General features: G+C 32.1%; 2 protein-coding genes and 1 long non-coding RNA gene across 5 annotated transcripts in view; all 3 read right to left on the bottom strand.

The window, feature by feature from the left end:
- Positions 1-377: 377 nt before the first annotated feature.
- Positions 378-26677, bottom strand: part of LOC127710864 (perlucin-like protein) — a 378664-nt gene continuing 352364 nt past the window's right edge. For both annotated transcript variants that reach the window (XM_052216826.1, XM_052216827.1), the window contains exon 5: positions 378-704. In XM_052216826.1, the coding sequence (XP_052072786.1) occupies positions 468-704 (237 nt within the window). In that variant the 3' untranslated portion in view covers positions 378-467. The remainder of the gene's footprint in view (positions 705-26677) is intronic.
- On the bottom strand, positions 3868-25512 carry LOC127710866 (uncharacterized). Of its 2 annotated transcripts, none has more exons than XR_007986367.1 (6): positions 24530-25512; positions 22344-22405; positions 21647-21720; positions 6136-6304; positions 5570-5665; positions 3868-5158 (listed from the first exon to the last, which is right to left on the bottom strand). It is a non-coding gene; the product is annotated as an uncharacterized LOC127710866 (long non-coding RNA). The 2 variants fall into 2 exon arrangements; XR_007986368.1 differs by lacking the exon at positions 24530-25512 and adding an exon at positions 23363-23699.
- LOC127710862 (uncharacterized) lies at positions 13508-17049 on the bottom strand. Its single transcript, XM_052216824.1, has 2 exons — positions 16270-17049; positions 13508-14528 (listed from the first exon to the last, which is right to left on the bottom strand). Exons 1-2 carry the CDS (start codon positions 16352-16354, stop codon positions 14008-14010), a joined length of 606 nt encoding a protein of 201 aa, XP_052072784.1. The 5' UTR covers positions 16355-17049; the 3' UTR covers positions 13508-14007.

The raw sequence follows: 26677 nt of genomic DNA, 5'->3' as shown, positions 1-26677 counted from the left end.
TTTTGATCACTGAGAAACTTGATTTGTCTTTTACTAATAGTTATTAGTATGTGATTAAAACGTTCAGCTGATTTTTAAAGAATAAGCTCCCTTTTAAAGTGTTCTGTATTCCCTTAAGTTTTGCAATGTTGTTTTAAGTTTTGTAATGTTGCTTTTATTTTTGTAATGTTGCTTTAAGTTTTGCAATGTTGCCTTTAATTTTCGCAATATTTCTTTTTTTTTTGTAATGTTGATTCAATTTTTATTTGTGTATCACTAGCTATAGACTAAGTACTGTCCACATATTCAAGTTTAAATGACATGATTTCCAAATAAAGTCGAAATATAATACCAAGCGACATACATGGTTGTATTCATTCACAAAAAAAGAAGGTAAATCTGGTTGATCATGAATATTAATAAAAAGTAGTATAAGCAAAACACGTGTAGTTAATTATTTGTGAGTTTTAATGTTAGATGAAAACACATCATCTATTTAAATATTTCTCGCAGACGACATTGAATTTTTCGTGGCAATTTTCGTCACTCCACTTTCCATTCCATCTGTTGACGGCTAAACAAACGTATCCTTTATCGTTCGGCTCGCCTATTGCCCAATTTGTGTAACTAACTTCTTTATAATTTCCCCATACCCAGTAATAAGTGGTATCTCTATTTTTATCAGCGGCTGTAAATCCACTGGTCCAGAAAAAACGGTTATCTACCTGAAATTCAATAATTTATTAGTAGTGAAATTTAAACAAAAGAAGCAAGAGCTACAGAGTTGGAAGGATCTGTAGGGCTCGAATTCTATAAATGCTTGCTATTTTAGTATAAAAAATAGCATATATCGCTCCCCTTTAGCTCTGCCATGCAAAAAAACAATAATTATAAACAAAATTTATGATGTAGAAACCTTTAAATGTACAGGCCAATGATATGAAGCAATTTGAATGGTTTCGGTTCAACAGAAAACTGTATCAGTAACATAGTGAAGGATGTTCGCTACTCTTGTTTTTGACCTTTTGTCAGATATTCGGAATCCTCAAGTTTTATCCATCTAGTGTTAATAAAAATTTTGCCCGCTAACCCCCTACTTTTCTTTTTCATTATTTTATAAAATATAGTTTTAAAAGCCATTTTTAAATATTTTATAAAATGCTTGTTATTTTTTCATAGTATATGAAAGAAAAAAAGTGCCAATATTAATTGTATGAAAAGTCTAGAGAGAAATCAATCATTTCCCGCCAAAATTTCAGTTGATTATTTCTCAAAAACCAGGAAACAGACCTTTCATTTTTTTCTGCTTTTTAAGTTCCATTATTTATATACTATTTATAGAATAACTAATCGAAGAATTCAAATAGAGAAAAATATTCAACGAGTGACCGACCGAACAACACATTAATTCACGAATGCGTGTAGCGCATGAGTTAATTATCAGTGTTGTTCGGTCACGAGTTGAATATTTTTCGATATTTGAATTCTTTGATTAGTTATTCTTTTTATTACATTGGCAAATGGCTTTTTTTTTATGAAATTAAAGTAGAAAATGTAAGGAACTATATTCTACGCATTCACAATTTTTATCGACGTCTTGACAACGCCTATTGTTGTATGACGTCAGAGGAGTGAAATAACCACGTTTATTTCACATGTGAAATTATCGGTTTTTATTTCACTGGAAAATCAATGTAATTCATTGCAACCAATGTAATGATAATTTATAACAGTCTTTTAAAAAGCTGAAGCAGAGGAGCGAACATCCTAAACTATCCCCAAGACATGAATATTACCTTTATACGTTATTCATAATTATGTTGCCCTAATAATTTGTATATTTGCTGACATGTCACTCCATTGTATTACTCAGTAACTAATTCTAATTATGCTTTCTATGATCAATGTCTACATTTTTGATAAACTCAAGCAGTCAAGGTCTGTAAAAATTAAAAACATATATTTCTAATTCATTTCATGAAAAAAAATTCTCATTTCTAAATCTTTTTTTTTTTTTATTTCAATCTTTAAAAACAGAATTATACAGACTTCCTGTCTACAATGACACTCTTGAATAAACTTAGAAATAATTATTTTAAATTAATACAATGAAAATAATAATCTGCCAAGTTAATTTTGATGTTACAAGTTTACAATTTTTATAGAGTAAATAAATGTTCCGTTTATCACTGACTACAGGTCTTCCACCGAGACCGCTACATGTCAGGGGTACTACTTAAACAGGTGATTTCAGAATCACTCCCTCGAGTGATTTTTTCTGTGAAATATTAAAAATTTTCACAAAATCTTTTTAAAATCACTGAAACAAGTAATTTTAGAAGTTAAAATGTAATCACTTTAATAAGTGTTTATAACATTTTCTTGATATTTTTCCCACAAGCTTGATTTTTTTATTGGTAAAAGACAACAATTCCATTGAAAAAAACAACTATGTATATGCAGAAATTGTCTTTTGCTTGATAAGCCTGACACTTTTACAGTTTTTTTAAAATATGCAAAAACTGGAATAGTTTGTAGATCTGGTCATAACCTTGATGTAGATCATTCTAACTCTAAAGAAAACCAATCAGGTTACCTAATATTGTTGATCTTTGTCTGATAGTTAGAGTAGTTAATGAATTTTTTATTACAGAAAAATTCCCAAGGGTACTTTTAAAAGCTTTAGCGCACTAACTTACTGCACAAGCGCACTGGTGAAATTAATATACAAAGAAAAAGGGATAATTGATTTATGTAGGAAAATTATAGAAAAGATTGTGAAAATATGGAAAATCAATGAAATTAGCATTTGAAGATCAAAGAAAACACTAAAATCACTTAAATAGGTGATAACTGAATTTATCAAATCACTGAAATAAGTGATGATGAAATCACATGTTTAAGTAGCACCCCTGACATGTGCTAGTTTGCATACTAGTCAAATTATGAATATTCTTATCATTATTATGACCACTTTCGCCAAATACCGTTTAAATATAACCTAAAATATCTATACCGAGAGAGACCAACGTTTTTTTTTTTATTAAATCCGTAAAAGGCTTCATATTAAGGGCATACGATACAGTAGCAGGGGCAGATAATAACGTTTTCAAAACTTATCGTGTTGTTTTCGCGACGTTGTTAATCAGAACGTTGTAATTTCGCGATGTTTCTAAAAAGAACGATTACATTTCGCGACGTCGCTTTAGATGTAGTCACATTTGCGGAAATCCACTGACGTCATAATCCCGATTGCGCGAATTTGAAAAAAATACCTGCAGTGAAAATCGGCCAAATCACGAGAATTGTTATATTTATTCATTAAGAGCAATTCTCTGTAACCACCAAAGAAATTCTAATAGGGTCTGGCACACATGGTCTCAGATTTTGATGAAACTTTTATATAATAGCCAGTACCATACCTAAAGGCAATAACAGGCAACAAATTGTTCCGGAATATTCCGGTTGCCATGGAAACCACATAAGTTGATTTTAGCCATAAAAGGTCATATTTTAACTCTTGAAAAAGTGGAAAAACAACATTTTGCACTGTTTAGTACTTGATTTATGTGTAACATATCCTTTTTTTCTGAATAATATAATATAACTGACCTTTAAGCTGTTTGAAATTCATATATGTTTTACTTTTACCATTATCAGTTATTTTGCTACCAGCTAGTAAAGATATGCTAAAATGGCAAATTTGGATTTCAGTGAAAAATGCGTAAATACAGGGTATTCAAGTGAATTTTTTCTTGAATGCAGCGTCTCCTAGTAAAATGTTAGGTATATTTAGAAAGAACCAATATAGGTCTTCCAGAATATAAAATAAAATCAATGGGCAAATAATTGCAAAAAATATTTTTAATGAATGAAAAACATAAGATTTTCAAATTCTGTAAATTGTATTTTTCTACAAGTCAATAATGATCCAAGTAATTTCCATATTTAAACAATACAAAGATGGCATTAAATTTCTTACAATTTAACAAAATTGATCAGTTAAATTTTTCAGTCCAGAAAAATAGTTTTGTTTAATGAAATTTAATAAAAATGGTTGTTGTGGTAACCGAATTTTGAAAATTTTACAATTTTTTTTTCTTTCTAAAATTAAGTATGTATCTTTACATTTTTAAAGATTTAATTTTGTAATTGAATACAGAGGGAAGAAAGAACTGATTGTGCATATTAGTTTTTAACTGATACAGATCAACAAAGTTTGCTATTTATAAAGCAATGTGGGTAAAATGCTGGTCTGACTTAAATATTTAAAATAAAGTAAAACACCTTCTAAGTACATGCAAATTTCATTATATTAAACTCATATTGGTGCAATCATGTGTAGGTAATTTAGGAGATAACTGTATTGTATTTTAACCTTTTTGGATATAAAACATAGATATTACTGTCGCAAATTGAGTTTACCTAGCGACCTGTAGCAGAGCTAGGTAAACGAATAATTGCAACAGTAAAATCTAGATTTACGTCCACAATTCTTAAAATAAAATACAGTTATATCCATTCTAATGCAATAGTCAATACAGATATTGTTTCTGTTTTTTATTTGGACATATAGTTGCTTAAAATAAAAATTCCACAAAATGTTGTTGACTTCTTTGGCACATAAACTTCATAGCAACATCATGACGTCATATGAATACTTCAAGTGTAAAACTGTAACATAGTATGTTTTGCGGCTTTGTTTACGCTTCAAATTTGGATATAAGCTATTAAAAAGTAGTTTAAGGTAGGTGTTTTTTTTTCTACTTCGCCTATTTATTGGGAAAATATAATGTCGTTGAATCCAATATGGCTGCTTCTTGCATCCTTTCAAGATAATAAAATAAATCCGTCATGAATTCTTTCTGTTTGATGCTAAAGAAAATCTTTTTCTTTTTCACTTTCAATGCCCATCACATTTCTTTGGCACTCAAGTCTGTAGTACATGCATTTTCTAGTAAGACTGCTTGTATATCAGGACAATGATGTACATTATTTGACAGCTCTTGGGCATATAGAACTTTTGCCTGATCTTTTAATGGGCCTTTCTCTAGCTTATATTCACAGCTGACTTGAAGGAGGTGTTGATCAAGACTAATCTGGTTCTTGAACTCTTGAATGCAGCCATCCATAGAACAAATGAATGTCTGCTTCTGTTGTTTTGAAGCCTGCTCTGTTCCTAAAAAAAAAAATAAAATAAAATAAAAATTGTTTCCCAAAAAAATAGAAAAATTCAAATTTACTACATTAACCAAGTTCAGTTCCAATTGGCCCAGTTGTATCAGAAGATTTTTGAAAAAGTTTATGCCAGACGGACTCAAAATGGGCCAGGTGACCTAAAAAGGACAACGATACATGTATAAATTTCTCTTTCAACAATGGACAGCCTGATTATCTATAATAAGATTCTGTCAATACCCATAATCCTGTAACCCACAAGCAGGGAATTTAAATGATGCATAACAATGTTTATTGAGTTTTGTGTTGGTTTTCTCGGTTGTTGTGACAAAATATCATAATGATCATTGTCTTACAAGTGTGCTTAAGTTTTGTACATGACAGTTAGTAAATGAAATAATTATAAAATTACCTTCAGTAATGAGGTCATTAAAAGACATCTCTGTCCAGTCATTGAGTACTTTTAACTGCACAGAATTCTTTGTTGATTTTAAAGTCACAAGCTTTCCTGAAATGAAAATTGTAATTAAAGAACCTGTATTCATTTTATTGTTTGTTAAATTGATCAATATGGAAGTTTAAAAAAAATAACCAACTTCAATATCATAAACTCTATAGATTTTTTATGTCGTTATGATATAAAATTACGTGAATTTTTATAGCATCCATTCTAGTCTAGGAGTTTGTGGTCTTTTTATCAATAGGCTTAATGCAACCTTTTTATTAAGATGATTTAATTTTTTATGTTTTAAGATGAAGTGCTGAGCTTATTGAATTTAGTATTGGTATTGCTTTTAATTGTCTTTATATACTTTTAACCTCTGAACCAGGATTTCGGAGGAGGGTTGAGTACTTATAGACTTCTTTTACCCACCTGTGTACAAGCCAGACCCTGTATTTTCAGTGGTTGTGTTATGTTTAAAACTATATGTTATTTGTAATCTGTTTTTTTCTTTATGTTGAATATAAAAGTAATACCTTCATCAATATTGTATGTCTGCCACATCCTCAAATGACTGCTCTTAAATCTAAAGTTTTAAAAACTTGTAATATTGGTTATTGTTTCCTTATTCTTGGTTACATCTAAATCAAGAATTGTGTCAACAACCTTCACCCTGTAACGCTTCCTTGGTATTTTATCAAGTGCCTACAAAAGATTGGATACTAAATGAATTCTGATAGACACAATATAAAACAAGATGTGCTGTGAGTCATTGCTCACTAGTGATATCCCTGCTTTTTGATAGGTAGCCATCAAACTTTCACATTGATTTGTGATAGCCTTTTTGATTTATTTTGTGAAAACTGTTTGTGACGGACAGACGGAAAGCTGATTACTATAGGGCTCCTATGTCTGAATAAAAAGATAAGATATCAAATAAAGTTAAAAGAAATATCTTATATCTAATTTATGAGATATCTAAAACAATAAATAAGATATCTTATAAACTAAACAAGAGGAGGCTCCGGGGTCCCCCACTGGTGCTAAAATATAATATTTCCATAAAGCACTTGTGACCTTGACCTTTGAATGACTAGAAACATCAAAATCAATAGGGATCTTCCTTACCTAATAACATTCAACTGTGTAAGTTTGAAGAAATAATATGAAGGTGTTCAAAAGTAACAGTCCAGAAACCCTCCGGTGGGGGACAATAAGAGATCTTATAAAATTGTTTTATAAGATATCTTATAAATTATATCAGATGTCCTATAGTCAGAGCTCTGACATAAACAAGTCAGAATAAAATGACTTCCATAGGTCAGATATAATTTGATGTAAGTGTTGTCTCCCTTCTTGCACTCAACAGAATATGACTTGTACAGGTCAGTTTATGTCAGACTTTAATTTATCATAAAATGACTTCCACAGGTCAGCTTTTGCACAAAATATTGTGACTTAATATCTTCATATTCTAATAAGATTTATGCCCCTTTTTAATGCATTTTGACTTCTAGAGGTCATTTTTGTTCTGATTTGAAGCAGTCATTACTACCACTTTGTTATCAATCTCCATAAAAATATGGTGATTACTAGTTTCGAATTAAAGAGTTTTAAAAAGTGGGGCTCATCTGACATCAAACCTTCTCCTTTCCAGAATCTAAACATAATATATTTATCTCATCACTTTCAATTATTTCAAAATACAAAGAAAAACCAGGTGAGAAAAAATGGATCATACAATTTTCTGATTATCAAAAGATTTACAAAATACAATATTGGATACATTCACTAGTACCATGACAATACTTCAAATCTTCCAAGGAAAAACAAGACACTTATTCATGATAAGACTATGTTAATAAAAGATATATTCACATCCACTTTAAGCTAAATGTATTAAGAGCAAAACATTTATTATTTTAATATTTCATTGAGGTAAATACTGTTGTGCAAACTGACTCAAACAAGTCACATTATGTTCTGACTTACTAAACGTATTACAACTTTTAAGTCTAGTATTGTCATATTGATTTAAAAATGTATAGGTAAGCCAGATAAAAGACTGAGGAAATTAGGTCCCCATAAGTCACAATAATGAGGACTATAAAAAAGTTTATTTGGTATATTCAATTAAATGTATTTTGTTTTAAACAGGTAAAATCATGTTCTGACTTAAAAGAGTCAGTCCAAAACTAAAATAAATTTATTGAAATATTTAAGCCGGGCATTGCCATATGATATTAAATGAATGTATGGGAACGTCAGATAAAAGACACAGGAAATATATGTTAAGATCCCCTAAAATAAATAACCATTTGACTTAATTGTTTCTAAAAAGTTATCAAATAATAAACTCGAAAATGGCAGATTCAGAAGCAGTCTGAAAGCAAGGACTTTCTTGGATTAAAGGAAGTACACCTAGCTTTGATTGGAAATTTTGTTCTGTAAACTGACTTTAACAGGTCAAATCATGTTCTGACCTCAAAGAGTCAGTCAAAACTAAACTTATTACAACTTTTAAGTCTAGTATTGTCATATTGATTTAAAAATGTATGGGAGAGCCAGATAAAAAACAGAGGAAATAAGGTCCCCTAAAGTCACAATAATGAGGATTATATAAAAAAGTTTATTTATTTAAATGTATTTTGTTTTAAACAGGTCAAATTATGTTCTGACTTCAAAGAGTCAGTCAAAAACTATACTTTAACTAATTATTGCAACTTCTAAGTCTGGCATTGTCATATGCATTTAAGAATGTATGGGAAAAACAGATAAAAGACACCCAATAATAAAGTCACAATAATGAGGACTATAAAAAAGTTTGTTTGGTATATGTAATATTCAAATGTATTTTGTTTGCAAGTTTCATCAAATTATCTTAAAATTTTATTCTATTTCTGTATTTTCATCGACTTTTTCTTTTCTGTTAAGTTTACACATAGAACTTGTGGTTGCCAAAAAAAATAATATTTTAATAACCATTTGGCTGAATTGTTTCTAAAAAAACTTATCAATTAATTAACTCAACAGTAGCAGCTTCATATTTAGGGGGGGGGGGGGGGGGCTTAGAGGAAGAACACCTAGCTTTGATTGGAAATTTTGTTCTGTAAACTGACTTTAACAGGTCAAATCATGTTCTGCTTTCAAAAAGTCAAACAAAACTAAACTTATTAATACAACTTTTAAGTCTAGTATTGTCATATTGATTTAAAAATGTATGGGAAAGCCAGATAAAAGACAGAGGAAATAAGGTCCCCTAAAGTCACAATAATGAGGACTATAAAAAAGTTTATTTGGTATATTCAATATTATATGTATTTTGTTTTAAACAGGTCAAATCATGTTCTGACTTAAAACAGTCAGTCCAAAACTAAGTTTATTGAAATTTTAAAGTTGGACACTTCCATATGATATTAATGAATGTATGAGAACGTCAGATAAAAGACATAGGAAATATATGTAAGATCCCCTAAAATAAATAACCATTTGACTTAATTGTTTCTAAAAATTTATCAAATAATAAACTCAAAAATGGCAGATTCAGAAGCAGGGCTTAAAGGAAGTACACCTAGCTTTAATTGGAAATTTTGTTCTGCAAACTGACTTGAACAGGTCAAATTATGTTCTGACAAATTGACTTAAACAGGTCAAATTATGTTCTGACTTTAAAAAATCAGTCAAAAACTAAATTTATTGAAATTATTAAGTCAGGCATTGCCATTTGATATTAATGATAATGTATGGAAAAATTAATTAATAAACTCAACAGTAGCAGATTAAGAAGGGGGCTAAGAGGAAGAACACATAGCTTTGATTGGAAATTTTGTTCTGCAAATTGACTCAAACAGGTCAAATCATGTTCTGACTTAAAAGAGTCCGTCAAAAACTAAATGGATATGCATAAAATCTGGTTCATAATTTTTGAAAAGATGGAGAGATTAATGAGTCTATATGTTGTTATTCCGACTCACAAATGTCACTATGTGACAAATTTCGGGAATTTTTCTCTCCTTTTGACTGATTCCTATATGTTGTATGGGTGCCATAACTATCACTACAACATGTACAAAGTCAGCACATTCTAAGGGACGCCATCAAAAGACCAATGTAGGATAAAAAAACTTAAATCAAATAGTTTGGGGCTGGGGGTGGGGTTAAAGTTGCTGCAAGTTTTGTTTATCCAAAATCGATTTTACATAAATCCATATTGGTCAATCAATCCCAAATTAAGTTAAGAGGGGGGGTGGGTGGGTCAGTGATCAAAGCACGAAAGCGCTGTAAAGGCAGTTAATTACAGGTTGTGTGTATTTTAAGTCCAGTTATATCATTATCTTGCATAGTACAGTGTACTTATCAGAGGTAGCTTTCAGTATTTAAGATTTAGAGTTCTCTAATGATATTGAATAAGTTTTATGAATGTCATATTCTGAGCACTATATGAAGGCGATTGTTCTCACTTGTTTATGAACTAGTGCATTATGTCCAGTTTGTACCTTTTTTATCTATGTTTATAGTCAAATTAGTTATCAAAGGTACCAGGATTATAATTTAATACGCCAGACGTGTGTTTCGTCTACATAAGACTCATCAGTGACGTTCAGATCAAAATAGTAACAAAGCCAAACAAGTACAAAGTTGAAGAGCATTGAGGACCCAAAATTCCAAAAAGTTGTGCCAAATACGGCTAAGGTAATCTATTCCTTGGATAAGAAAATCCTTAGTTTTTTCATTGGCAATCATAACACATCTCCTTATTTATATAATGATCTATATTCAATGACCTCAGGTACAAAAAAAAATGTATGTAACTAAACTATGATGGGAAACCTTTGACTTCTTTCTTTATATAAACTTTTGATTTGGTACCATAGAACTATGTAGAGTAAATGTACATTGCAACATGTCAACTCTTTCAACTCCAAGCAAAATTATATTTCCAAGCATAAAGTAATTTATGAATGAAATAAAATGCTCCGCTGGGGCACAGCTTGATACGACCGCAGAGGTCGAACCCTGAACAGTTGGGGCAAGTATGAACACAACATTCAAGCTTGATTCAGCACTGAATTTGGATTGTAATTAAATATTTGACACAGCATACATTGTAGGTTTCTGACATAGAATGAAAGTGGTCTAAGATACTTAAAAAAATTAATTTACCTATTCAAACCATATCATTATTATTTGCTTTTATATATAAATCAGAAATAACCAATTTAAAATGGAAAATTTTAAAGAAAAAAAAGGGAAAAGAATCCCCCCCCCCAAATTTTTTGAACCCCCTTATGATTCATCACCCCAAAACTCAATCCCAGCCTTCCCTTTGTGGTATGGTACCTTGCAGTACAATTTCAGAGAGATCCATACACTTGAACACATGTTATTGTCTGGAAACTAGAAAAATGCTTGTTTTTTTGCCCCTTTTTGGTCCCAAATTCCTAAACGTTTAGGGCAATTACCCCCAAACTCAAACCCAGCTTTCCCTTTGTGATATGGAACCTTGTAGTACAATTTCATAAAGATCCATACACTTACACACAAGTTATTGCCATGAAACTAGAAAAATGCTTGTTTTTTGCCTCTTTTTGGCCCCTAATTCCTAAAATTTGGAGGCAATTACCCCCAAAATCAATCCCAGCATTCCCTTTGTGATATGGAACCATGTGATACAATGTCAGAGAGATCCATAGACTTACACACAAGTTATTGTCATGAAACTAGAAAAATGCTTGTTTTTTGCCCCTTTTTGGCCCCTTATTCCTAAAATTTGGAGGCAATTACCCCCAAAATCAATCCCAGCATTCCCTTTGTGGTATGGTACCTTGCAGTACAATTTCAGAGAGATCCATACACTTGAACACAAGTTATTGTCTGGAAACTAGAAAAATGCTTATTTTTGGCCCCTTATTCCTAAATTTTTTGGGCAATTACCCCCAAACTCAATTCCAGCTTTCCCTTGTGATATGGAACCTTGTAGTACAATTTCATAAAGATCCATACACTTACACACAAGTTATTGCCATGAAACTAGAAAAATGCTTGTTTTTTGCCCCTTTATGGCCCCTAATTCCTAAAATTTGGAGGCAATTACCCCCAAATTCAATCCCAGCATTCCCTTTGTGATATGGAACCTTGTGATACAATGTCAGAGAGATCCATAAGACTTGCACACAAGTTATTGTCATGAAACTAGAAAAATGCTTGTTTTTTGCCCCTTTTTGGCCCCTAATTCCTAAAATTTGGAGGCAATTACCCCCAAAAATCAATCCCAGCATTCCCTTTGTAATATGGAACCTTGTGGTACAATGTCAGAGAGATCCATACACTTACACACAAGTTATGTCTGGAAGTTACAAAAATGCTTATTTTTGGCCCCTTTTTGGCCCCTAATTCCTTAATTGTTGGTACCATAACCCCCAAAATCAATCCCCACTTTCCTTTTGTGGTATTGAACCTTATTTTAAAATTTCATTGAGATCCATTCACTTAAACTAAAGTTAGAGTGCGAAAACTAATGTGTCTTCGGACGACGACGACGCCGTCATACCAATATACGACCACAAAAATTTTTTTGCGGTCGTATAAAAAGGAGTTCTTAATTAAGAAATAAACTGATTCGCTGAGCGCAGCTGGATACACCCGCAGAGGTACTACCCTGAACAGCTGGGGCAAAAATGGACACAATATTCAAGCTTGATACTGGTCTGAATTTGGATTGTAATTAAATATTTGACATATTATAGTTTCTGAATAAATGTAGTCAATGAACTTGAAATCGGTTATATGAATTGAATTTATATTCAATTAAAGATTTCTTGCTGTTGTGCAATACTTAATAAATCTGTTGCCAGACTATAAAGTTCAATTTCTTCTCAATGTCATATTTGAAATTTATGAAAATCAATAGGGAGATTACATCAATAGCTATAAATAATTCACCAAAGTTTCATGTGAACTGCTTAAAGCATTTTTGAGTTGTTGTCCAAAAACTGGAAAATCCCCCCTTTTTTAATGAATAAAACCCCATAACACAGAAATGTAAAATCTAAAATTTATAAAATTCTAAAGGGAGCTTACGGATTGATAATTTAGTCTTAGATGTAAGATTTTTTTATCAGTTGTTAGTGGCTTTGAACTAGCTGTCAGTAACTGCGAGTACTCTCAGATTTGTACTTAGTGTCTTTTTGTTGTTTGGATGTACAACCACCCGACCACGTCCACTTGTATTTGTATTTATCCATCTGATGAGTTTAGCCTCTTTCAACTGATTTTTATAGTTCTTTCTTATATTGTACTATTACACCACTGTCCCAGGTTAGGGGGAGGGTTGGGATCCCGCTAACATGTTTAAGCCCGCCACATTCTGTATGTACATGTATGTGCCTGTCCCAAGTCAGGAGCCTATAAAAGTGTAATTCAGTGGTTGTCGTTTGTTTATGTGTTGCATATTTGTTATATTTGTTCATTTTTTTACATAAAATAGGCCGTTTGTTTGAATTGTTTTACATTGTCATTTCTGGGCCTTTTATAGCTGACTGTGTGGTATGGGCTTTGCTCATTGTTGAAGGCCGTACTGTGACCTATAGCTGTTAATTTCTGTGTCATTTGGTCTCTTGTGTATGTGTGGAGAGTTTTCTCATTGGCAATCATACCACATCTTCTTTTTTATATTTACATCAACAGATATAAAAAATTCACCAAAGTCAAGGTGAGACAATAAAACTTAGTTGTAAGATCTTTGAAATTTTTTACAGGGTACGAGTTTTTCTCATTGTTGGAGATTGTACGGTGACAGTAACACCTGTAACTACTTAAACCCATTTCTTATGCACTTTAGTTTGATAAACTCACTGAATATCATACCACATCTCCTTATTTTTATATGCATTGCAATTTACATGTGCATGTAATTGTAAATATATATATATCAGAACAAAATTCATTGCGTCACTTTTATTTATGCATCCTTTGGCACAATACAAGTTCTAAAATTACACAACATAAAACAACTAAATGTTATTTCAGATGAAAGTTTCAGTTCCATTCATAGTATTTATTAGAATTTTGTATGTTTTGCCAAGTCCAATAATTCGCTCTATGTGACATAGAGACATAGTTGACTAAACCACCAGGTGTCGAACATTCAAGAGTTTTCAGTGTTTCTGTTTTTATTTGATGAAAAGGTTGCCTGAGCTCTAGGAGCTTTAGGTTTTATCACGGGATATTCTGTGCTGTCAATAATAATCCAAGTCGTAGGAAACTTTAATTTGAAGTTGGATGGTGAAAAATACCTGACTAAACCACTAGATGGCCAAGTGTTAGCCTCACACCACTGTTTAGACATAAAAACAATCCATGTATACACAATATTCTTAACACTAGATTCAATCTAGAATCTAGACAGTTCAAAGTTGGTTGTATGATGCCTCAATTTCATCAAAGTCATAAAAAAACTGATTTTCAACTGACACCCTATCAATTTGAAAATATATGTATCTCAAACAATGTGCTGCTGGACCAAGTGTGGTCAAAACAAATAAAAATTTAGTATACAACTCTAAACTGGTATAAAAATGCATGGCTGTGTCACGTGTCTTCATTTCAAAATTCTCTGCTGAAAACATAGGCATTGATGGTGTTTGTGTAATTCCATCTGTGAAGCTCAACATTAGCTCGGCAGTTGGTGGTGGACAGTCATAAATCCTTTCCGCAGTATGAATGACTTCTTCAGGAAAACCAACTTTACAATCAAAACTTTCCTCTAGATTTCTACTACAATATTCATCAAGTTTAGTTCTTTTGTTTTCACAGGAAACTGCCCTGATTTTTCTTTTTGCGGACGATTCAGTCTCTTGCTTGGTCCAGGAAAATAGGCTGGGAATTGCAGTAGACTTAAGTCTCTCAGTCTGTATGGTTGGTTTGCACTCTGAAAAAGGTTATAAAACATTAGTTTTTTTATAATTAAATGAACTTCCATTAGCAATGTATACTTTGTACTACCTGGCGAAATATTAACTAGATTTATTCATTACAATCTGGATAAAACTATGTTTGCCTGATTTAATGTATGTTATGTAAATCCAAAGGACAAACAATGAGAGACTTATGCAACAAACGTACATTGTTTGTACCTAAATAACTATAATATAGATGAGAGCATGTCATTGTTTTGTTCCTGTTAACATTGTCATTGATATTTTTCAAGAAAGTCTATGAGGCATAGCTTATGCATTCCTGTCATTACTACATTAGCATAATTACTGCTAAAATAATTCTCAGTATGATATACCTCTTGTAAGAAATCATTATAATTGTAGCAATCACCAAAAAATCTCAAACAGATCACATTGAATCGTAATCCAAAAAATTATGACGTCTTGAATTACGAATCCGGGTCCGTTCGCGCCCAATCACGTTCGCCCCCTTTCAATTTCGCACCCAAAGTCCGTTCTCACCCTACACGTTCGCACCCAATTTTTATTGGTTTTGTGTTTAATAATTTGTAAACGAGTTTTGGTAAGTGTATTGCTATAAATATATATTTTTTCATTGTTTCTAAATAAAGTGAGATTCTGACAAGGTTTTTTTTGTGTCATGGTAAATGGTAAATGTATTGCTATTAACATTTTTTTTTCATTGTTTTTAAATTAAGTGAGATTCTGACGACCAGTATTTTAGTTTTGTGTTGAATAATTTTTAATCATGTTTAGGTAAGTGTATTGCTCTATATATATCTATATATATACAAGTCTAAATTGAAAACAACGTTCAAACCTATGATTGCGTTGGATAAAAACCGCAATTTTTATACGTGTGCATGTAAAACAAATATATATATATATATATATATAAATTATTTTTTTTCATTGTTTCTAAATAAAGTGAGATTCTGACAACGTTTTTTTAGGTGTTGATAAAATCTTAATCATGTTTTGGTTAGTGTATTGCTATAAATATTTCTTTTTTATTGTTTCAAAAGGAAATGGGATTCTGAAAACGTTTTTTTTTATATGTTGAATAATTCGTAATCATGTTTTGGATAGTGTATTGCTATAAATATTTTTTTTCATTGTTTATGAATAAAGTGAGATTCTGACACACATGAGATCAAAGGAGCCAAGCTGTTAAAAACAATTATCTTTCATGTTTTTTATTTAAAATCTTCAAAGTTTTACTCATACCAAGCTAAATACATGCAGTATTTACATTTAAAGCAAGTTAAAACAACCATGACAACAATCATGATTTTTAAACACCCAACAATAACATCATATTAGGCTGTGTATAAATACCAATTAGCAGTAATCATACATAATTAACATTTAATAATTAATCATCAAATCAATTTAAAACAATATTTCATTTAAAAATTCCCGAATTTTTATTTATGAAAATAAAAATATTTTACAAAACATCTAAAAATTTATCAGGTTTTTGAATAAAAAAAGGGTGCGAACGTGTAGGGTGCGAACGGACCTAGGGGGCGAACGTGTGGGGTGTGAACGTGTAGGGTGCGAACGTGTATTGGGCGCGAACGGACCCGATACCTTGAATTACCCACCCCCTTTTATTCTAAAACGATAATTGCGGTTGTAAACAGACTTTGGTTTATTCGCATGGCGATTACATATATAACTATATATTTCACAAAGAAAATAGAGTTTTACCATGAATAGTTTCCTGCACGTAGTCTTTTTCAGTAAAACGTGCCTTGCAAACAACAGCTGATTGAGATGGACTCCACGATATCATCGTGTTCTCGTCCAATCTGCGTATGGGCCATGGCGTTGATCCAACTTTTCCTTCTTTTTAAGTCATTTGGAAATGCATGTCCTCCTCTTAAATGACATCCAGGTACACAACAACAAGTACTTGGCATCGTTAATTAAAAATATAACTGAAATAGTTGCACAGTGCAGAAACCGGAAGTAGAGGAACAGGATCCGCTACCACGGCGCCACCTATTCAGGAACGATAATTTGCTACTTTATATAACTGCGAAAATAACGTTAGACGGGTTCACGTGCATAAACAGAAATGCGCTTTAAATTGTATAATATAATTCATGTTCAGTCGACCTTTAATTATTATATCAACGACTGAAATGATTTATAAACATCTAGATTGCAGATAACACTCGAAATTAACCCGAGCTCTTTCCACACGGAATTCAAATAATTCTAGTTTGTCAATCGGTTGACTGCTTATAATGCAAAATACTAATATATCAAAAGTTTTTAAAACTAACAAAACACAATGATCGTTTCTCTATTTCCCAATGTAAATGAAATGAAACAAAAAACATTTTATATCGCAATAAGAAGAGGAGAGAATTCAACATTTCCGGATCTACTTGGAGTCTAATGACCCCCACGTAGATAAGTTGGATATCGCGGAAGGAAGGATCAACCCGGCAACTAGAAAGGCATTAAAGCACTGCCTTTAAAAAAAATATGTGATGTGAATTCAGTTTTTTATCCTACATTGAACTTTTGATGTCGTCCCTAATGACTTGACCTATTACATTATTAATGTTAAAAAAAATTTGAGGAGAAAAAACATACAAATTCAGACCAAATATGGTGACTTTGTTGTCCTTCAAGAAGCTGTACATATAATCCATAATATTTTCACTGTTTTTTAAATACATGTAAAAGTTGAAAGATAACTATCTATTGATTTTTTTTTAAATAGCTTTTTTCACAACACTTATAACTTTGTAATTTATGTTCCATTGTACACTTGTTATTCTTAATATCTTTAAAAATTGTTGTTTGGGAACAAAATCTTGTCAGGGTTTCTTATGGTACTAGCATGACAAGTGCATTCATATTCTAAAATATTCTAAACATTAAAAAAAGTCAGTATTTTCAGATCATTCTGAGTCTTTCTGACCTTATTAAGTCAGAACATTCAGACTTTTATAAGTCAGAACATTCTGACTTCCAATGTTCTTCTCACTTCTGTAGAAACAAAGACTATCTATGTCTAAAATAAGAGGTAAATGCTTCATGTGGCTAAGCATCTGGGGTAAGAATTATAGATGTGTAATTTCAGAGGAAAACAAATATGCCAAAAATTTTTTTTTTTTATATAGAATAGACCGTTGGTTTTTCCGTTTGAATGGATTTACACTAGTAATTTTTTGAGGCCCTTTATAGCTTGCTGTTTGGTGTGAGCCAATGCTCCGTGTTGAAGGCCGTACCTTGACCCATAATGGTTTACTTTTATAAATTGTAACTTGGATGGAGAGTTGTCTCATTGGCACTCATACCACATCTTCCTGTATCCATGTAACTAATAAGATGTGATGGATGTGAGAGGAAAATAATACTGAATAGACAATTCTGTTTGCACAAACACTGATAAATATAATATGTAAAGGTGGTCTCTCAGCAGATTAAAATAAACAAGAAATAATTGTAACATGATGCTGTTGCGAAGTCTCCCAAACAAAGCTCCCATAATTCGTCATTCCCATGGTTGCCTGATATTGGGCAAGTTCCAGTACAAATTGGTTTTGTCTAGCAAAGTGATATGCATAAGTGACGCCTAGGGTTTGACCCTGCATGTCATTCAAATCTTCTTGAAATGACGAACAGGAATATCATATGGTTTACCTTTAGGGGTGGTGATCCAGAACATTTCAAAAAGGGGGATGGGGATGACCCCAATGGACTTCCCCTATATTTAATTTGATTTGTTTTATTGTCCTGTGCAAGAATGTATATGGTTTAGGGGTGGGGATCTCGACCGTTTACAAGTTTTCAAACATGAGGGGGTGGGGTGACCCTCAGGGGCTTCACCTTTATTTCATTTATTTTGTCTTATTGACCCTTACAAGAATATATATGGTTAAGGGGTGGGGATCCCGACCGTTTACAAGTTTTCACACAGGAGGGGGTGGGGGTGACCCCATGGGACTTCCCCTATATTTCATTTGATTTGTTTTATTGTCCTATTCAAGAAAATATATGGTTTAGGGGTGGGGATCTCGACCGTTTACAAGTTTTCAAACAGGAGGGGTAGGGGTGACCCCCAGGGACCTCCCCAACATATCATTTGATTTGTTAAATTGTTCCATACAAGAATATATATATGGTTTAGGGGTGGGGATCTCTACCGTTTACAAAATATAATAACATTTGCAAATGGCAGGGGGTGGGGGTAAACCTGGAGACTAGCCCGGTATATTTCATTCAAATCAATTTGACATTATAAAGAGGAAAAGAGAAATGACAGAGATAGGGGTGATCCCTGGAGACTTGCCCTACATTTCATTTGATTTGTTTTATCATGTCCCATGATCATAAATGAAGACCAGGTGTGTGCATCACTTATTGTTCTCAAGTTATAACTTTAAAAATAAAAAAAAAACCTTGGGTTCTTTAGTTAAACCCCTCCCTTCCTTTTTCTTTTATTAAAATTTTTCCCATTTTCGTTTCATTATCATCATATCAATATTCACATTGATCGTTTTTCTCATAGGGAGAAACGAATCAGAAAGGTTAAAAAATCAATTCGTGATTGAGTTTAAAAATAGAAAAATCACGTGACGATGTTCAGCTCGAAGCAATAATTTTACTTTTTAAATTGCACTGACATGTTAATATTGTTTAAGACAACACGAGTTATCTCCCGAAAATAACAATTCATTATCATAACAACATTTTCTGACCTGAACAAGTCAGAATTGTCAAACACCAGGTCATCTCAAAGACCACGCGTCCGTATTTACAGGTCGCGCGCCTTCATGAAACAGCAAAAAAATCACTTGCAAGGAACTTCGTTATAGGCAAAAAATATAAAAATGCCCATGAAAATACGGAGGTAATATGAATTACCTTTCTAAAAATGCCCACAATGACCTAGATTTTCACTAAAAATCGTAAATAATCAATATAATATTCAATGACTTCTCGTTCGAGACACTTCCAAAACAACGACTCTCAAACACATGATCTCTTGCAAAAAACCACGTGATCGTATGTGTCGTAGATCGGCGGCAAATTCAAAATAACTTTTGGTTTGATGGACTCGAGTGAAAACTACGCAAAACAAAAATTGACGCGTACAGGTCAGAATTTCAAAACACTTTCTGACTTGAAGAAGTCATTTTATTCTGACTTGTTTATGTCAGAGCTCTGACTGCTATAACATTCATTCTAATGCAACATTTGTTGTAACGTATGAACGTCAAATTTCATTGGATAAAGTCGTAATTTTCAGGGTATATATCAATCTGAAGATTTGGAGCCATCAATCTATGATTTGATGGTCGCAAATATCCGTTTACTGGCTCCGCTAACGTGTCGCTAGTAAACTCAATTTGCGACCATCAAATCCATGATTGATGGCTCCAAATCTGCAAATTCAATACAGTTAGCTCCTAATTGGATATCTTGAAAATCTTATATCTTCTAAAGTTTATGAGATATCTTTATAAACTTCTTTATGAGATCTCTCATGAAGATATAAAATATATTATCATATACTAAGACTAAATAACATATGATTTTTACCATATGATAATAGCATTACATTTACGTATATTCCATATTTTTTCGAATTGGTGCTCAGCGGTCTGATATGAAAAGTTTATCACATGCTTCGACTTTTATCACATGCCTTTCCGTAACGTTATCGCATGGCATTCCGGTAATACTCGGCAAATTCTGGAAAATACACCTCAATGGTACGTTTTCAGTGAAAAACATTACAAAGTAGGGTACAAAACAATTATTTGGATACTGGAAAGTATATTGTGTAAAATGGAAAAAAAACAAACAATAAACAAATGATAAAATAAATGCGTTTTTAACATAATTAAGAAAGTTACTTTAAAAATGTTGACTTTTCCAAACAGTATTTATTATGTATATTGTTGAATTATTTTTTTATCGTCCGTATTAAAATATACCATACTGGTTTTTTTTCTTCATTGTTGAGGAATATGATAGAAAGATTTCATATCGATTGTACAACATTTGGGGTCTGACATCCGTGATTATCTTACCTCCTATACATTTCTAGGAAAAAGATTGGTTTAAAGCGTCCGCGTGGAGACTGTGTATATTTCATATTAGGTTTGTAGGGAGGCGGGGCTTATTTCATACACGGTTAGTAGTGGAGTTACGTCCCTTTATATTCCATATAAGGTTAGAAGGTAGGCGGGGCTTATTTCATACACGGTTAGTAGTGGAGTTACGTCCCCTTTATATTCCATATAAGGTTAGAAAGGAGGCGGGGCTTATTTCATACACGGTTAGTAGTGGTGTTGCGTCCCTTTATAAAAACAAAACGGTATTGAGAAAACATCTTAAAGATTTCAACAGACGAAGAAATTGATGATTAAGATTGAAATGAATTCATAAAACACATTTAAACCTAACAAGTTGTTATTGTTGGCAGCTGTTTTTGTAGGATCAATGAGAGAAGTTTCTTAGTATTTCTTAGTATTTCAAAGTATTGAAGACTTCAGTGCTCATTTTGATAGGTCACTAGTCTAAATTTCACACGTTAAGATAGTCGGTAAGATAAATTCGTTACATAGTGTGCTAGTGACGTAATACGGTATATATGGGGTCAGTAAATTCCATATGGGGATTCGAGCTTTGCTCTCACCCCATATGGAATTTACTGACCCCATATATACCGTATTAGGTCACTAGCACACTATGTAACTTATAATATTTCACTCTTTGAACTGCTATTTAAGAACCACGTAAAAAGATCAATATATTAATCTGTTATTTTTCTCCATTGTTGAAGCATATGATAAAAAGATCATAGCATGTCATTTTTCATATCACATGTATTATCAGCCCTCGGCCAATATCAGCCCTCAAGCAATGCGGCTCTTGGGCTGATATTAAACCTAGGGCTGATAATACATGCTATATGAAAAATGCCATGTAATAATCTGATATTATACAAGATACAATGTATCTTAAATACTTTTACAAGATATCTTATAAAGTCAAGTTTATGAGACATCTTATAAAGTGTATGCAATGATACTATTTTATATACAGTTATACCTACCCTCTTTCTTTCTAAGGTTGTAGTATTTCAGCTTCTGCAATCTTGTTCTTTGTATTTGTCTCAATAGTGTTCTCCTAAGTTAAAAGAAAAGAAAAACTTTTTAAGAATATTTTAAACAAGGTACTAATTGAAATTGGAACAATAATGAATTCTGGAATACACATGATAATATTGAAGCAAAAACCAACCTACATTTTTGTACATGTATCTTAGAGGGTTTAGTAATATATGAATGGGTTAGGGTTCAGTTGAGGTATGTTTTATACACAAATGATTTAGAAATTTACCCTTAATTTACCCTCAATTATGCATGCATGAATGCATAGTTTAACCCCTATTGGCCCTAAGTGTACATGTAAATTAGATCAATTAAAACCTTGGTTTTTATTTTAATAGATTTTTTACTAATGCTTAATGATGAAACTAGTTTACCAAATAAAATGTGCAAAAGCTTAGTGAATATGAAGACCAAATTGGAACTTTAAAGTTTAATGTTATTTCTGAATTGAAAAGATCTTCTTATTCTTGTCATAGTAAAACTGAGTACATATGCAGTTTGACATGTAGTTACAATATGGATCCCATACATATATATATATATATATATATACATGACATAACAATAAACTCACTATTGACTATTGAGTATACATGTGTACAGGGAATCATATTTATACATGTATATGAAAAGACATACCTCCTCAACATGCTCAATACTGTTATTTCCAAATAGTTTTTCTCTACACAGTCTACACATTGCTGTAATATAAAAGAAAATAGATACACAATTGATCTCATTCTGTGTATCACTATCAAAACTATTTAGGCCAAACAAAAAAAAGTGTGTTTACTGTCACTTGCTGAAAAAAAAAGGGTAGGTAGGTAGGGATTTTTTTTTTTACATTGAGTCTATGGGAGCAACATTGTGACTTTAACAGTACTTAATCAAAAATAGTCAAAAAAACTTTAGGGTAGGGGACAAAAATTAGGGTAAGTAGGGGTACAGCAAACCCACATACTTTTTGTTGGGGTCATATACTGAAATTAGGGTAGGTAGGTGTACAGTAAACCCACATACTTTTTTGTTGGGTCATATACATGTACATGTATGTACATAAAAACGAATTTTAAAACATACATGTATCTCAAGTAAACATGAATAAAAGAAGGCTGTCCGCGCCCTTATCGGAATATAAGCCTTCTGGCGCATACATGTAGTTGTGACAACATTAGGGCTATGTTGCGGCTTCATTGCACCGACATGTTGTGGCAATGATGCTGCATTAGCGTATTTCATATGCAAATATATTTTCTGGCACTGGTGCCAGAAAATGCTGTGGCTTCGTTGCCGCAACATGTTGTGGCTTCAATGCAGATATTGTTTTTTATTTTGTATGCAAATTAGTTTTCTGGCACTATTGCGCCACTAATGCCTTTAAATTCTGGCTTCCTTTAATTATTGACTAAAAAGGTAAAGTAACGTCTGACCAGGTAAGTTTAGTGCTAAGTATACCCGAGAAAAAGTTTTAACTCCTTTATTTAACGTTATGATTTTTTTGTGTGCTCAGGGTTATTATTATAACTTTTTCTTTTAAAGAAAGTAAAGTTCTGTCCTCAGAAGTTATTCCTATATGTAATGTACTTAATTTTCCCACATTGAGGAAAAGGAAAGTTAAAATGTGTAACTCATGAACTGTCAACATGCAACATCTATACCTTCAATAACACCAACGTAATTTCCATGATCCCAACAGGAGCCCCTTCACTTCAGTCAAAGGTGTTGTGTTTTGTCTGATTAGCAATCTAAATTCGTGATTATACTACATTTTTTTCCAAACAAATAGCACTTTCAAGCCGTCTTTAGAGGGTTACAAAGACATAATTGACCAAACTTCTTTCAGCATGCTCTGTAAAATTTTAGCGAGGGTTAAATTGAGAAAGGGAAGAGAAACCATCACTTATGTTTCAGGAGGTACCAATTCGCCCCATTAGATGATAGTTCGTCCCTGTTAATTAGGATTTTTTGAAAATGCTCTCCAGGTCTATCAGGAAGAAGACAATTCCCTTGATTTAATTAAATGAGAGATTGAACTTTTATATAATGCATTTAATTAATCATGTTAATCTAAGTTTACATACAAGTCTTCACATGAACACCCAATTCTTCACTAAAATCATAAGCTCAAGCAACATATGGTCCACTTCTAACACACCACCATGACCACAGTAAAAAGCTCAAACACTGGTGACATCATCAATGACATTATCAATGTTCTGGCTCTATTCTGGCATCATTTTAGTAGATTAAGAATGAGAAAATTATATGTGTGCTTTATGGCAACATTGTGGCGCTTTTTGTCATGAAAGGAAATAGCGCTGCACTGTAGCCAGAATGATGCTAGCAGCATCATTCAGCACTTATCCGGCAGCAATTTTCTGGCAACCTGATCAGCAGCCGCAACATTGCAGCATTGTTGCTGCAACATTTTTTATTTCATAAGGACCGGTATGAAATGATGTGATTATCATGTACAAAACCTTACAAATCTGGTAAAGGAAAGGAAACGTGAAACAGCTTTCATGTTATAATTTTTGTCTCTCAAAAACAAGATTCAAAGAACTTCACATAATTTTATGTTTTAAAGTTTAAAAAAGGGGTATTAAAGAAGTTCATATGGCTGTCACATGCTAAAAACAATAAGCTTAAGGTTCATAGCCAAATGGTAGATAATTAGTAACCCTAAGGTTTTTTTTTTTTGTTTTTTTTTTAGGGGGGGGGGGGGGGGGGTACCTGACAGCTGCATTTGATTTCTTTTTTATAAGAGGTTTATCACTGTATCTTTTTTAAAGAAAAATGGTATTAGGTTAATAGTATCTACTTACATGTTCCAATAGGAATGAAAATGCCTGTCTTTGTAACAATTCTTTGAAACATCTCGGGTGTAACATGTCGATCCACTGCTTTTGTAGTACATGTATTATGATATTTCAAAATGACATTTTCTGAAGGCACACCACAATTTTTCCTTCTATATCTCTTGTTAGTTGTTTCGATGATAATGTTTCTATGAATATCACAGATCCTCAGTTGTGACGTACAATGTAATGTCAGATTTAAGTAAAAAAATTTCTGACAAAAATTTATACATGTCTCTTTTTCCAATGGAAGCATTTTAAAAAATATCTGTCGTCACTGCAGTTGTCACAATTGCCTACGGAATCTTTTATGCTACACATTTTATAACAATTGTTCGAAGATTATATAAATAAATACATTAAAAAAGTTAGTTACGGTAAGCAAAATAAACTATAAAATACACTGTCTTAGTACAGACACAGTTCCATTGTTCTGACAATATTTTCAAAATATGAGCAAATCACACCAACTTAACCATATATATAAGTGTAGGCTAACATCACTGTGAAAAATTTACCCATTTCCCATTATGCTTGAATATAAAACATTAAGAAATTCGAAAAATAACATTGTTGTCTGCATTTGTTTACATTTTCCCTCCTGTTTTTAATTTGTTTCTCTACAAGAGAACTCCGTAAAGGGAGGTAATTTGATTAGGTAAATACAGGACAACTCAACTTTTCAGGGTCAATTAATTTCAACACAGTCAAGTTTGCCCACTGATTTTTTTTCTTTTCTTGTATAACCTTAATCCATTCTCTCTATTCATATAATCAACAATATAAGAAATGGCTGCATTTTTTTACAACACCTGATCAAAATAGGCTCGAAAACCCCCCTTTTATTGCACTTTTTACCCTATTTTAGCTATATAGATTTTTTTTAAGAAAGTTTACAGTTGAACACAATTTTTATTTGTTTTTTTTAAACTGAAAAAAGTTTTAAATGTCTGAATATCTATATCATTTTCTTTTTATTAGACATAATTGATCATAATTTGTAAACACTGCATTTTCCCTCTTTCTTGCCACTTTAAGTCCTGTTACCAAGGAAACGGTAAACATATGGGGCTAAGTGTAATAATATTTTTTGTTAAGCTCATGTGGCTCTATTGAACTAATAAAGTTTAAAACAAATATTTTTTAGTGCGTGCCGAAATATTTTGGTGATTACAGAGAATTGCTCTTAATCAGTCGGAAAGCAAGCCCTTAGAAACGACCGTTGTTGCTACTTTCTTAAGACAACAATGGGACTGATATTAAAACCCGCCATTCTGAAATTGCGTTAATTTCGCGGAAAAAATAATTTGGCGCCAATTTGGAATTTTTTCTTTTTTCTGTTTCTCACTTGCCATTAGGGTCAGAAATAGATTTCTTTCAATTTTTCAAGCATGGTTCTTATTATCAAAGAAATTAATACTTAAACATGTTATAAATTGTCCGTCTTTTAAAAATAACGTAATGCCTTTGATCGTCGTTTAAGAATTATGCGAAATTGTCTGTTATTTTTTTCTTCTTTTTTTCCAGATAAACAAAGAATATACAAACTATATAAAAAATTAATAATAAGTATCTCAAAGTTAAAACAAAAATCAAGTCTAACGTTCTATCACCCCTTAGGAAACCCCGTTCGAACTAAATTCCAAACGAAAGACATTTTTTGACATTGTAGTTTTTTTTATCTTACACATCGATGTCAACTTGCATCTTTACACAATGTACACACATTTAGTGTGTTTGTTTGAAAAAGCAATGGCGAGTTCAGCTGTGAATATTTGACTGGATTAATTATTCTCTTTAAGTCAGTGAATTTTTTGACTTAACTAAAACAAGGAAGGTAAGGAAATCGTATACTGTCTTTACACAACCTTAACCAAAACTCATTCATCGTTTATAATATTATAAAAAAATTTGTGATGAAGTAATCCTGCAAAACTGCCAAAGGTAAATGAAAAAGTCTTGTCCTAAATATAAACTTAAAACAATCTCTTTCAGACTAGCAATTTCATCACTCTTATTCAAAGCATGTTCATACTGACATGAAGTGTGACTTACTTATGACTTGTGATCTAAAACATAATATTGTTGACTTAGCATTGGTTTAGTGTTTTTTTT

This window comes from Mytilus californianus, unplaced genomic scaffold (genome assembly GCF_021869535.1).
Source record: "Mytilus californianus isolate M0D057914Y unplaced genomic scaffold, xbMytCali1.0.p SCAF_8, whole genome shotgun sequence".
Taxonomy (NCBI): domain Eukaryota; kingdom Metazoa; phylum Mollusca; class Bivalvia; order Mytilida; family Mytilidae; genus Mytilus; species Mytilus californianus.
Note: the sequence above shows the minus strand (reverse complement) of the source record. Positions and strands in the feature narration are given on the sequence as shown.